Genomic DNA, 13,867 nt, shown 5'->3' on the forward strand with positions numbered 1-13,867 from the left:
ACCAAGAAAGAGAATTACAGGCCAATCTCACTCATGAACATCGACGCAAAAATCCTCAACAAAATACTGGCAAACCGAATCCAAGAACACATTAGAAAAATTATCCATTATGATCAAGTAGGCTTCATCCCAGAGATGCAGGGCTGGTTCAACATACGAAAATCTATCAATGTAATCCACCATATAAATAAACTGAAAGAAAAAATCCATATGATCGTTTCATTAGATGCTGAAAAAGCATTTGACAAAATTCAACATCCCTTTATGATAAAAGTCTTGGAGAGATTAGGGATACAAGGGTCATACCTAAATATAATAAAAGCTATTTACAGTAATCCGACAGCTAATATCAAATTAAACGGAGAGAAACTCAAAGCCATCCCACTAAAATCAGGAACACGACAAGGCTGTCCACTCTCCATACCTCCTCAATATAGTGCTTGAAGTTCTAGCAATAGCAATAAGACCACATAAGGGGATCAAGGGGATTCGAATTGGAAAGGAAGAAGTTAAACTTTTGTTATTTGCAGATGATAAAATGATCTACATAAGCGACCCCAAAAACTCCACCAAAGAACTTTTACAGCTGATAAACACCTTTAGTAATGTGGCAGGATACAAGATCAACTCCAAAAAATCAGTCACCCTCTTATACACAAAGGAAATGGAAGCAGAGAGGGAAATCAGAGAAGCTTCACCTTTCACGATAGCCACAAACAGCATAAAATATCTTGGGGTAACTCTAACCAAGGAAGTGAAAGATCTATTTGACAAGAACTTTTAGGCATTGAAGAAAGAAATTGAAGAGGATACCAGAAAATGAAAGGACCTCCCTTGCTCTTGGATTGGGAGGATCAACATAGTAAAAATGGCAATTCTACCCATTTTTTTAAAAAATGGATCTATTAGTTGTCTTTACTTTCATTTTTTTCTGTGACAATGATAGTCAAAACCACTTTTCTGCATTCATTTACTGTTCTTTTATTTCTTTCCCAACTGCTCCTTTGTTCCTCATGTGCTTCAGCTGCGAGAAGACACCTCCTGAGAAAACAAGGAAGAGGAACCGCTAATGTGAGAAAGGCTGCAGTAATGAACAATCAGGCTAATGATCAGGAATTTGACTACAAGAAAAACTTTGAAATTAAAAGGTACAATGATGTTCTTTCTGATGCCATTTTGGCATCAAGGTGTTCCAAGGTCATAGAATGATGTTTCTCGTCTATGTTGTTACTGTCTGATACTGGTATAGCGAATACCAAGGAAGCACACAACCACATAGGCATTCGTGAGCATCTTATACTCATGGTCACACTTTGATTCCCAGATGGCTCCCCCACCTCTTGGCTTCTAAAGTGCAGCCCTCTGCAGTTCTACTCCAAGGACTGGGTAACATCTCCATCCCTATCTAAATGTCCCCAAACCTCCCATTTTTTCTTATGGCCATAGCAGCCAATATACCATCAGTTCTAATTGTAATCACTTGCTGCCTTTTTTCCTCCCCTGGGTCTTTACATGCATATTTCAAAGTACCCATTACCAGGTCCACAAATTTATTCAACAGACTTTATGTTACGTGGTGGAATACAAAGATTAAAGAAACCAAGTCCTTATCCTCAAATTACTCACAGCATCATGAAAAAGAATATGACCAATAAATTGCTAGTAAGGCTGGATGGCTCTGCTATAAATATATACAAAGGGAAGACTTTGGTGAAGTGCTTAACCTTGTGTAAATCAAAGCTCTGAGTCCAATCCTCAGTATCACACAAAGAGGTAAAAGTCATTGGGCTATGCAAATGTGTGGAGTGTGGAGGATATAAGAATAGAGAGCTGTGTCTGATTACTCCAGATTAACCGAGGTAAGGTAGTTTTAGTCCCAATGGTAAAGTGAATTGATGAAAATATGAGTAAATATTTCTCCAGAGAAGTGAAGGTCACGCCACACCCAGCCTAGAACCCTTCGCCATGGAAGGGGTGAACAAATAAGACAGAAGAAGATGGCATCCTTTCCTCTCCACTCAGCCACGTGTGTTGTTCTCACACCCAACACTCATGCCAACAGTGAGCTTGGACCCTTGTCACCTCCCCTTCCCTCCCTTCATGCACTCTCTCCCCCTATCACACAGGTCAGCCTCATTTCCTTATTTAACAAACATCGATGTTGGTTTGAAATTCAGAGGCATTTTATGTTTTCAGTTTTCTGTGTACTCAGAGACCTATGTATGTGCCTTTTGATGTTGCCTGTAACAACACCAAATTATGTCTTTTTTATTAATTTTTATTGAGCTCTGCATTTTTTTCTCTGCTCCCCTCTGATGTCTTTTTCCTTGTTACTGGTTGTAAAAACTGTCCTGCAAACTCCAGGGAGACTTCATGTCTGCCTCAGAAGGAGGGTCTACATGACAGTATAAACTGGTTACATATAAGAGAAAGAAGAGCTAATAGTCTTTTAGAAATATTACTGCTTATAGATATTATATAGTACATATAATATCTGTGAGTATATATATGGTGTATCAAGGAAATCTACAGTTTAATTATGTAGCAATTTTCTTCCACCTTTTTTCTGAAGACACCAGCATTCATGTTCAGTTTACAGACACTGATTAATAACACTCTACCCTCTACGAATTTTCCTTTAGAGTAGACAAGTTAATAAGAAACTGTCCCACATAATCTAGAATGAGATATTTCACATTGGACAGATGGATCACAAAATCAGACATTAAAAGCATACGAGGATATTAAATATTTTCACCGTAAAAAAAAACCTGATACGTGTTTGAGGAGTGGAGTGGGATTTATCTGATTAGATGTTATGTAAATGTATATAACATCACATAGTACCCCATTAATATATAGTTATGCATTTTGATAAATCATAAAAAGGATAGATGATAGATAGATAGATAGATAGATAGATAGATAGATAGATTGATTGATAGATGATAGATAGATGATAGATAGATGATAGAGATATATAGATATACAGATATGTAGATAATGATAGATAATATGCAGAAGTAAAGTGCTTTGCAACAAGCATAAGAAACTGAGTTCAACTCTCCAGCATCCACATAAAAAGACAGATGTGGCAGCGTACCTCTAGAATCCCAGCACTAAGCAATGGAGACAGGCAGATTCCTGGAGTCAACTAACCGACAGGTCAGCTTAGCGGAATCCATGACTCCAGCTACAGTGTGTGGCCTTGCCTAGAAAATAAAATGGAGAGCAAATAAGAAAGACGTGAATATGCCTTCATATCCATGTACACATGCACATGTACATATGCATATGCCACACAAACATGTACATACCACACATACATACACACACAAAAAAAAAAACCTTTTACTACTTCTAGAAATTGTTACTTGTAGACTGAAAGAGAGCCTAGACAGGAATGAGAAAAGATGGGGGAAGAGAGGTCTGGCGCACACCACTTCCCACGGTCTGCACTTTGGAGTGCTTGGCTCTCTACAACCCCTGCCTCTCCTTCGCGCTCACACCCACCTCTCTATCTGCACTCCTCACGTTGCCTCTGCCTCTCCTGAGCACTCTTGACCTGTGATCTAGGAAAATCTCATTCATAGACCTCTAAGCCTGTCCAGCAGGAATCAGACGAGGTCAGCTATTCTTCCCATGCTGGGGTCTAGCTGTTCTCCTGGGAAGGATGTGGTCCTGAGGTCCTCCACAGCTGGACTAGCTCAGGAACAGAGTGAATTCATACATGTCCACCACAGTGAGGGAAACCTTGGTATACAGCAGTGTCTTACCAGTAAGATAAAATGTCTCACAAACAATTTACAATGAATCTTGGCAGGCAGGCATTTAAAGACTGTGTTTCTCTTGCCTCGGTAGTATTTTGATGAGATATAAGTATTCTCAGTAGGCAATCTGAAAGTACTCAAAATGCTCTGGAGAGACTCAGTGAAACAAGAGGGTTTGTGATCTCTACCGTGTTTCCTGACTGCTCCTCCAGTACTCTGTTATGCCCCAACTCCAGCATGAAGGTGCCACCGGTGTCTAAGTCAGTGAAATGAGGAAAATGGACAGGTTGTGGCCTGTAATCCTCAGGAAACTGGGAAGACCCCGAGTTCAAGGCCAGCCTGAGCTCCACAGCAAGAGCCCACCTCAAACAATGTAGTAGGAAAGTGCAGTCCCGGTGTATTTGTCTGACTCTTACTCAAATTAGAGTCTTTCCTCACAAACAGATTCTAAAAGACCAAAACTCTCACATAGGCTACAGGCCAAGCCGAAATTCTGAGCAACCACCCCCCAACCTATCACCAACCCAACTCTCAACCCACCCCCACCCCATCACCACCAATCACTATAGACGGTATTAGGGTGTCAGATATGAGTGTTTAACTCTGTGGTGCAATGCCCTTTTTAATAACTGCAGTGTTCTTATGTGGGTTTTATATTGCTCGAAAAGGAAAGGAAAAATTGGCATACAGAAGACCTTACCTCCCTGTCCTCAGATGGAGGAGAATCGGAAAATCATTGTTATCTTACACAATCTCGAGTGGACTAAGGACACTGATTTAACTTTAATTTTGCATGATATTTCCTGTGATCATTGAGTTCGGTCCAGTACGTGAGGCTGGTGAACACACTGACTTCTGGTTTCAAAGCAGGGTGTAGTTTCCACAACTTAGCATTATGTGCTCTCTGTTATAAAGGTTGTATTTTGAAGGATTAAACTCCTAGAATTCTTGACAATTTTTTTCATTCTCTGAAAATTTAATAGATGTATACAATGTATTTTGAATATATCAACCATCTGTCTTCATCTGGTTCCTCGCAGACAACCTCGCCTCCTGCCACGTCCTCTCCCCAGCTCCATGTCCTCTTCCATAGCCCACTGACTCCAGTCAATGCTCTTCGTATGTGCTCCGATGTAGGACAATCCAACAGGCGAGCGCTACCTAACAGGGGCCACTTCCCTGAAAAAAACAAACTCTCTCAATCCCAGCAGCCTTCAACTGCCAAAGCTCCTCAGCTAGGGGTGGGCTTCATGAGCCTCTCCCCACCTAAGCTGAATTTTTGACTGCCTTGATCATGTGTAGAATTTTGGTACCTCATCAAATAGAAATATAGCTTTTCACACACTAGCCTACTTCCCATTCCAAGTTGAGACTGGTTTTGTTATTTAAATATCCATCCCAGTTATCAATACAGAGGACATTTTGTAAAATACTTTATTAATGAGACTTGATCTGTTTCTGTTTTGAGTTTTCTTTGTTTCTTTTGCCTGTCTTACCATACAATGTTGCACATCACTTCTAACAAAAGTAATATGCTCTGGTTTAGCATTATCTTATTCCAGATTCATCTTTTGCACAGGGAATCTTTTGTGATGAAACAGGCAGAAAATGCAGTGTCTATTAATGAATCCAACATTTTATCTCCAAACAACAAAGAGAGCCCATCTGCAGGAAGGACAACTCCCTGCAGAACTGAGAAGAAAGCCACCAATATCGTTGAGAGTAACAACAGAAGATACCAGACTCAGAAGAAAATAAGCAATGTGTACGGGGGACAGCAGAATCAAGAGCTGTGTGTTGTTGGAGACCCTTGGGCAGAAGAAAGCCCCAGGCAGAAGTATGTGCAAGACCTGGAGGAAAGCAGGAAGATACAGAATGGGGAGAAAGGGGACACCATGATCCAGACTTACTGTCAGTGGTACACAGAGGGGATGAACTTCGAAGAATCAAAAGCAACATTTCTGGAAGGGAGGGAGCCATGGGAAAAGCCAAACTGCCCAGGACTGTGGCTAACTGAGGAGATTTACCTGAGAAAAACTGGGGATCCTAGTCTTAGCCAAAGGTCAGTCTTTCAAAATGCAGACAGCAAAGGAAAAGAAAAGAAGCCAACTGTGGTTACTCAGAATGCACCACTGTGCAGCCTGCAGAGAGATTATCGCCTGCATGGGTTCCTTGGAAAGAAAGACACCGGGCCAGTGGACCAGGCCCAGGAGGAAGACAAGGCTGCCCTGTTCATTCAGAGTAAATACCGGAGCTCCAATCAAAGGCAACAGTTGGGGGAGGACAGACTGTCACCAACCCTTAAGAATCAAAAGATCATTTCATCACCCACAGAAGTAGCAAGAAACATTCACAGTGTTTATTCCTGTCCTACAAAGCAGGAGGGGACCCATCCTATTAAGGACACAAACGACAGAGACTCAAAGGTGGCTTCAGAAAAAGAAGCCTATGATTTGGCAATGTTTTCAAGACAGGTATGTAAATAAATTTATTTACTAGTAAAAGTCTCTAGGAACTACCTAATAACTAATTAAACAAATAGTAAATAACTGAGGGCGTGTTTTTAATAGTATATATTGATGACTGTGTTATTTACGTAGCCATGGACTTTTCTGCCCATAGATTGTCATAAGAAGAAAGAATAAAATTATGATAGCCATCACACATAGGAACACACCAGATGTTGGTTTACATCACTTACTCAAGTGTTGCTTCTGGATACTAGAAAATTTTGTGTATCTGTGAGATCTTTTATCACTAAAAATGTGTGTTTTTTAGTTTTTATTTATTTATTAAAGATTTCTGACTCTTCCCCGCCACCGCCTCCCATTTCCCTCCCCCTCCCTCGTCAGCCCAAAGAGCAATCAGGGTTCCCTGCCCTGTGGGAAGTTCAAGGACCACCCACCTCCATCCAGGTCTAGTAAGGTGAGCAACCAAACTGCCTAGGATCCCACAAAACCAAAAAGTGAAATAGGATCAAAAACCCATTGCCATTGTTCTTGAGTTCTCCGTAGTCCTCATTGTCTGCTATGTTCAGCGAGTCCAGTTTTATCCCAGGCTTTTTCAGATCCAGGCCAGCTGGGCTTGGTGAGTTCCCGATAGACCATCCTCATTGTCTCAATGTGTGGGTGCACCCCTCGCGGTCCTGAGTTCCTTTCTCGTGCTCTCTCTCCTTCTGCTCCTGATTTGGACCTGAGATTTCAAGATTTTTAAAAACTGAGAGCATCTCCGTTCCCCAGATTTTAGCTTATTTTGGCATTGTTAGCTAATAGGAAGCTTGGGACCTCTGTTTGATGGACGTGAAGGTCTCATGACAATAAGTAATTCTGACCAAGAGTGAACCAGGGAGAGATCACAGGAGCAGCAATGCCTATTCCTGTTCTTTCCAGGTACCTTGCCTTAGGAGATGTCTGTCTGTGTCAGCACCTTTCCTTCATCCTGTGCAGAGTGACAGATGCTAACTGATGACCTCTGAAATGCAATGCATAAATTACTTGAGTAGTCAGTAGCCTGTAATACAGCAGAAGAAAATCAGGAGGAGGATGCTCAAAGGAGAACACCGAGTATCTCTGGTCTCTAAACTAAGTGTTGTTCCCTGCGGGAGCTGCACCTGAGAGAGCATGATGCCTGCCCTGGGTCTCAACCTTGAGATTGGGCCCAACTACCAGTGTCCTTTACCTATCAGCAGAGATCTGCTATTGAGTAATTTCCCTAGCCCTTACTCTTCTGGTTTTTTTTAAACTATTATGTGAAACCACTACTTGTTTCTGGTTTCAAAATATTTTTATTTTATATTTTATTTATTTATTTTACTTTGCAACTGAAGTTTCCCTTTCCTCCTCTCCTTCCATTCCCTCCCTCTACCTCCACTCTGTTGCCCTCCCATTTTAATCCACTCCTCCTCTGTTTCTGTTCAGAAAAGGGACAGGCCTCTCTTGGGTATCAACAAAGCATGGTATATCAAGTTGCAGTAAGACTAAGTACCACCTCCCCTTGTATTAAGGCTGAGCAAGGCAATCCAGTATGAGGAAGAGGTTCCCATGTGCCAGCCAGAGCATTGGGTGCAGCCCCTGCTCCCACTGTTAGGAGTCCCACAAGAAGACCAAGCTACACAACTGTCACATATAGGTAGATGGTCTAGGTTGGCCCCGTGCAGGCTCCCTGGTTGTTGGCTCAGACTCTGTGAGTTCCTATAAACCAGGTCAGTTGTTTCTGTGGGTTTTCTTGTGGTATTCTTGACTCCTCTGTTTCCTATATTCCTTTCTTCCTCTCTTCATCAGGATTCCCTCAGCTTGGTCACATATCTAACTAAGGGTCTCTGCATCTGTTCCCATCAGTCACTGCTGAAAGCTCACTGATGACAATTGGGGTAGTCACCGGTCTGATCACAGGAGAGGGGAAGTTCAGGCTACTTTTCACTATCTTTAGGAGTCTTAGCTGGCATCATCTTTGATGGGAGTTTACTTCTATCAGGTTTTTACCTGATACAAAATGCCCCAAATGCCCCTCTCCCTTTCCAGTCATGTCTGCCCACTCTCTCCGTCTCCATTCACGCCCTAACCCAATCCCTCGTGTTTCCATCCTCACCTGCCCCAAGTGCGTCCTGTAGTTCTCCTCTGTTTCCCCTTCCCAGGGAAATCCATGCACCCCTGCCTTGGGCCCTTTTTGTCAGCTAGCCTCTCTGGGTCTATGGATTGTGGCATGACTTTTATTTTTAAGCACCTGGAAAAGTGAGTTTTACATGTGTGCAATCTTTTCTCACCAGAGTATTTGAAACCCAAAGTTGATGTGTACCTGGAACAGATGAAGAAAAGTAGAAATTCTGACTTGTGCAGTCTTAGAGACAGAAAATCATAAATCCTACCCTCACCCTAGCAAGAGATCCAGGTCATAAGGGATGGAATGCAGAGTAGCTGAGAGAAAGAGTGTGGAAATGAGGGGATGAATCAAGGAGAAGAGTTCTAAGCCTTGAGTCAGCTAAGAAGACTGAGAGGAAGTGGGGAGCCTTAACACAGCCAAAGGTCCTCAGAAGTAGACTATCAGAGCAAGAAGGTAAGCACAGAAGCCAGTTCTGAAGTGCCCCAAAGACAGATGGACAGATGTTGAATGTAGCATCGCAGGTTTGCAGCTTTTGATGAAAAAAAAACATGACAAGAAGAAGCACAGAGTAGAAGGCTGTGTAAAGTGAGGACGTTTTGGGGCATGGGTACATGAGTCCAGGTAGCTCTGGGAGAAGAGCTTTAGAGTCCCATGGGATCTGGTAAGGAACTGTGTACATTATGTGCATGTGGAGCCCTGGCATTCCTATCTTTGATTTAATCTGATATATGGTCTTCTTTTTAGATATCCAAATTATCTGAAGACTATTTCATTCTGCAGAAAAACTTGAATGAAATGATTTTGTCACAGCAACTGAAGCCACTTTATCTGGGCATCTATCACCATAAGCCAATTAATAGATGTGTTTCTACTCATCGGTATCTCTCAGGTAAAGATCAGTAATGGTTGAGAGCCACTGAGGCAGAAGGGCATTCCAGACTCTGTCTTAGTCTCTCTCCTGTGTTGTGTGGTAGACCTGAGGCAATGGTCCGCATCACAGAAGAACTGGAGCCTTTGTTTCATTCTATTTCATATAAACAGACAACATTCTCCCAGAATGTTCTACCCACCTCCTACTGTCTCTGATTCCACTCTCCTGGAGGGGGGGGGTCCTCATTATTTTCTTTCTTTTATGCATCTTAACCTTAACTTGGCTTAGAGCACCAGCAGAGGGAAAGGGGTAGCTCAGAGAAGGGAGCTACGATGTCAGATTAATAAGAGAAAGCAAACGTGAACCATCCCTATTTCAGGGTCACATCTGCAAGAATGTGGAGCCTTTAAACCTCTGCTCGGAGACACAGAACTCCTGGGGTTACATTTTCTTTTATTTTTCATTGTGTTAATTGATTGTTCATATTGTGCTATATAAGCTGGCCTGGGTCTGAAAAAGCCTGGGTTAAAACCGGTCTCGCTGAACATAGTGGACAATGAGGACTACTGAGACCTCAAGAACAATGGCAATGGGTTTTTGATCCTACTGTACCTATTGGTTTCATGGGAGCCTAGGCAGTTTCGTGGATGCTCACCTTACTAGACCTGGATGGAGGTGGGTGGTCCTTGGACTTCCCACAGGGCAGGGAACCCTGATTGCTCTTTGGGCTGACGAGGGAGGGGGACTTGATTGGGGGGGGGGGGGGGAAAGGGGAGGCGGCGGTGGGGAAGAGACAGAAGTCTTAAATAAATAAATAAATAAATAAATAAATAGATAAATAAATAAATAAAAAAGAATGTATTCATGCAAGTATATGTTGCATGCTGAACTTATTTACCCCCACAGCTCTACCCCCCTTCCCCTCCAGTCCCTGACTGCTAGTCTCCATTATCCCCTCAAGAGTTTCATTTCTACTTTCTTGTCATACATACACACGTGATCTCATATATCTGTACAAAGTCTCGTAACCTCAGAAAAGAGAAGCATATATGCATATCTTTCTGGGACTGGCTTAATTCACGTACCATGGTAATTTTCACCCACATGCACTTTCCTGCAAAACTACAACTTCATTTTATGGCTGAAAGCAATTGCACTGTGCTTGTTGTGTTGTCTGGGTCTGTCTCCCTATTGTCGAGCACCGCAGTCGGTTCTGTAACTTAGGTGCTATGGGTAGCGCTGCAGCAAACATTGATGTAAGGTATCTCTGTGATATGATGAACTGGAGTCCTTTGGGTAAATAAATACCCAGAAGTGGTCTTTCTGGACCATATGGTCAATCTATTTTTAGATTTTTTGGAAACCCCATACTGATTTCTACAGGTAGTAGCTGCACTGGTTTACATTCCAATTAGCAGTGTCTAAGGCTTCTCTTGTATCCACACCCTCATCAGCAACATCCTCAATTACACTCTGCCCCATCTCTGAAATGATCAGATCCCAGTTCCTCAGGGATGTGCAAAGGCCCTGGGATCTTCTGTGTCTCTGAAGAATCAGGTAGAGCCCATGGTCACCAGTCATTTGTCCATGAGTTATTAGCAGGACACCCATGGCCCATGCTGGCCTCTGCTCATGGCCCCTGATGGCCTCTGCCTATGGCCCCTGCTGGCCTCTACCTATGGCCCCTGCTGGCCTCTACCTATGGCCCCTGCTGGCCTCTACCTATGGCCCCTGCTGGCCCCTACAATCTCCACAGTGGAAGCAACATGTTCTGCAAACAGGATCAGAAAATCAGGAATCTAGTCTCCTCCATGCCCTAGGAAGCCTCTTCTCTGTGGTGGGGCAAGGGTGGGAAATGGGGTTGGGAGGCTGCTACCCACTTCTTCAGGATCTGCTGACTCTTCAGGATTCTTCTGAGAACATCTTTTATTTCCCTTCACTTTCAAACCCTTTGCTTTCCTGACCCCATTTCTGTAATGTGTAGCTCTCAACAAAAATAGGAAGTCACCTGACCTCATGTAGATTTATTTGTTAGCCTTGCAAAAAAAAATCTCTGAAGAAAAAAAAATACAAAGATGACTGTGACTGTTTGCCTGACCTGGAAGAAAGTGACAGTATCTTTAGGATCCTATCAATCGCTGTGCCATAGTGTTTGTAGTGAAGCTTAACAGAATTGTGTGTAGAGTGACCCGTGGTGCTGCTACACGCATGCTTCCTGGCTGGGACCAGAATATCTCACAGTGGGAAGAATAAAATTAAACAAAAGCCTTGATAGGTTGGTTTCTTCCCATGTCCTGTGCCAAAGGGGCTAGACAGAGAGGATGGGGCAGTAATTGTGGATTGCTGCAGGTTTCACATGCAGCTGAAGGCACAGGCGGTGTGGAGATTCAAAAGAAGCCAGGCAAAGGCCAATAGTTCGTACTCCCATTCACTACACGATAGGAAAGGTGGAAGTGGGAGAGAATCCTGGAGATGAATGTGGGCTGTTGATTGGCTGCCCAGCTTTCTGCTTCGTTCTTTTTGGGAAGGTTGGCAGATCGGAAAGCAGAAGCCACAGGTCTTCGCTTTATTCTTCAACCTGCCATTGTCCCTTTCTGAGCAGGTGTGTAACAGGAAGAAGACTGTATCTCAGAAGCTCTTCTTGAAGCCACCTGAGGCTGTTGGCCCTTGTGTGTAGAGAGCAGAAGCTCTGTTCTACCTCTCTGAAGTCTCGCACGGTCAACAGTAGCTAAGAAAGTGCCCGGAAGAGAAGCCAAATCAGCCAGAGACCAGGGTCTGAGATGACTTGACAGGATGTAATGATGTTGGGAAATGCCTTCAGGCCATCAGAGCTGCATGGGATGGTCAGCCAGCAGATGCTGAAAACTGACCACAGAGTAAATGGCTTCTCTACATCAAAGCAAGGAAACTGCTCACATTTCATCTCACCCCCAGTTTAGATGTGTCTCCAGTTAGCAAAAGGGGATAGTATTAAGACACTAATTTCAGATATTAAAACGATTGAAAGCAACTTAGCTGAGCAACTTAGATTTGTGGACTGCAAGAAGGCAGTGGGAAGTGATCCAGTGAATACGGTGCTTGCCATGCACATTGGCGCCAGAGTCTGGATCCCCAGCACAGAGGTAACACCAGCTCTCACAGAGTAGAGCTAGGATGTAAAACATGACTAGCTAAACTGGCCACGCTGGCATGCTCTGGTTCATCAAGACACCTGACCTCAGTAACTACAGTGGAGGGTGACAGAGGAAAACCCCCAACATCAACTTCTGGCCCCACACATGATCACACACATGCACACATCCTACACACATTCTTTTAAAAATATTAGGAAACAGAAATTAGTACTAAGAGGCAGGAATTAAATCCAATTTAGAAAAAAGGGAGTTATGTATTGTGTATCTGAATTTTTGTGATGGTGAAAATATCATTTTGTCCTATCTAAACAATCTCATTTTTTGAGATACTTCATTTGTCTGGTGTGAATGGGATTTGACCGCATGAAGAAAACCATGAATCGTTAACAAGAAAGCTAAAAATAATATTCTGTATTCATTGGTAGATCTCCAAGAATTGGAGTGCTTGGTTACATGAAAAAAAGAATTGAGTCAAGGGTTCTGACATGATCAGCGGGGCATTGCCATGATGGGAAGGATTTCTTGAAGAACAGCACTGAGTTTTTTATATATTTTGGAGATCAGGCCTCTATCCATTGTGGGGTTGGTGAAAACTTTTTCCCGTTCTGTAGGCTATTGTTTGTCTTATTTACTGTGTTCTTTGTCTTAAAGAATCCTTTCAGTTTTAGGAGGTCCCATTTATTGATTGTTGCTCTCTCAGTGTCTCTGCTACTGGTGTTCTACTTAGGAAGTGGTCTCCTGTGTTAATGAATTCAGGACTTCTTCCCACTTTCTCTTCTGTCAAGTTCAGTGAGGTCCTTAACCCATTTGGACTTGAGTTTTGTGCATGGCAATAGAGAAGGATCTGTTTGCATTTTTCTTCACGTTGACATCCAGTTATGCCAGCACCATTTGTTAAAGATGCTTTCCTCTTTCCATTGTACCTTTTGACTTCTTTGTCACAAATCAGGCATTCATAGGTGTGTGGATTAATGTCAGGATCTTTGATTTGATTCCATTGGTCTACATGTCTGTTTTTATGCAAATACCAATTTGTTTTATGACTATAACTCTACAGAAGAATTTGAAGTCAGAAAATGGTGATGCCTCGGGAAGTTCGCTTATTGTACAGTATTGTTTAAGCTATTCTAGGTTTTTTTGTTTTTCCATATGAAGTTGAGTATTGTTCTTCCAAGGTCTGTGAAGAAACGTGTTGGGATTTTGATGGGGATTGCATTGAATCTGTAGATTGCTTTTGGTAAGATTGCCATTTTTATTATGCTGATCCTACCTACCGAAGAGAATGGGAGATCATTCCATTATCTGATATATTCTTTTTTTTAATTTTTTTTATTTTATCGATAATGGGAAAAAAAGTTTCCGCCTCCTCCCAGCCTCCCATTTCCCTCCCCCTTCCCCCCACTCTTCTCCCCCTCCCCCCACTCCTCTCCCCCTCCCTCTCCAATCCAAAGAGCAGTCATGGTTCCCTGCCCTGTGGAAAGTCCAAGGACCTC

General features: G+C 42.7%; 1 protein-coding gene across 1 annotated transcript in view; it reads left to right on the top strand.

Moving 5' to 3' along the window:
• Nucleotides 1–13,867, top strand: part of Myo3a (myosin IIIA) — a 179,962-nt gene that overhangs the window by 144,104 nt on the left and 21,991 nt on the right. Inside the window, 3 exon segments of the mRNA XM_050152716.1 lie at nucleotides 1,025–1,148; nucleotides 5,350–6,244; nucleotides 9,114–9,258. Coding sequence (XP_050008673.1) covers nucleotides 1,025–1,148; nucleotides 5,350–6,244; nucleotides 9,114–9,258 — 1,164 coding nt within the window.

The sequence above is a fragment of the Alexandromys fortis genome, unplaced genomic scaffold (genome assembly GCF_014885135.2).
Source record: "Alexandromys fortis isolate MF-2015 unplaced genomic scaffold, M_Fortis_MF-2015_v1.1 scaffold_54, whole genome shotgun sequence".
Lineage (NCBI taxonomy): Eukaryota > Metazoa > Chordata > Mammalia > Rodentia > Cricetidae > Alexandromys > Alexandromys fortis.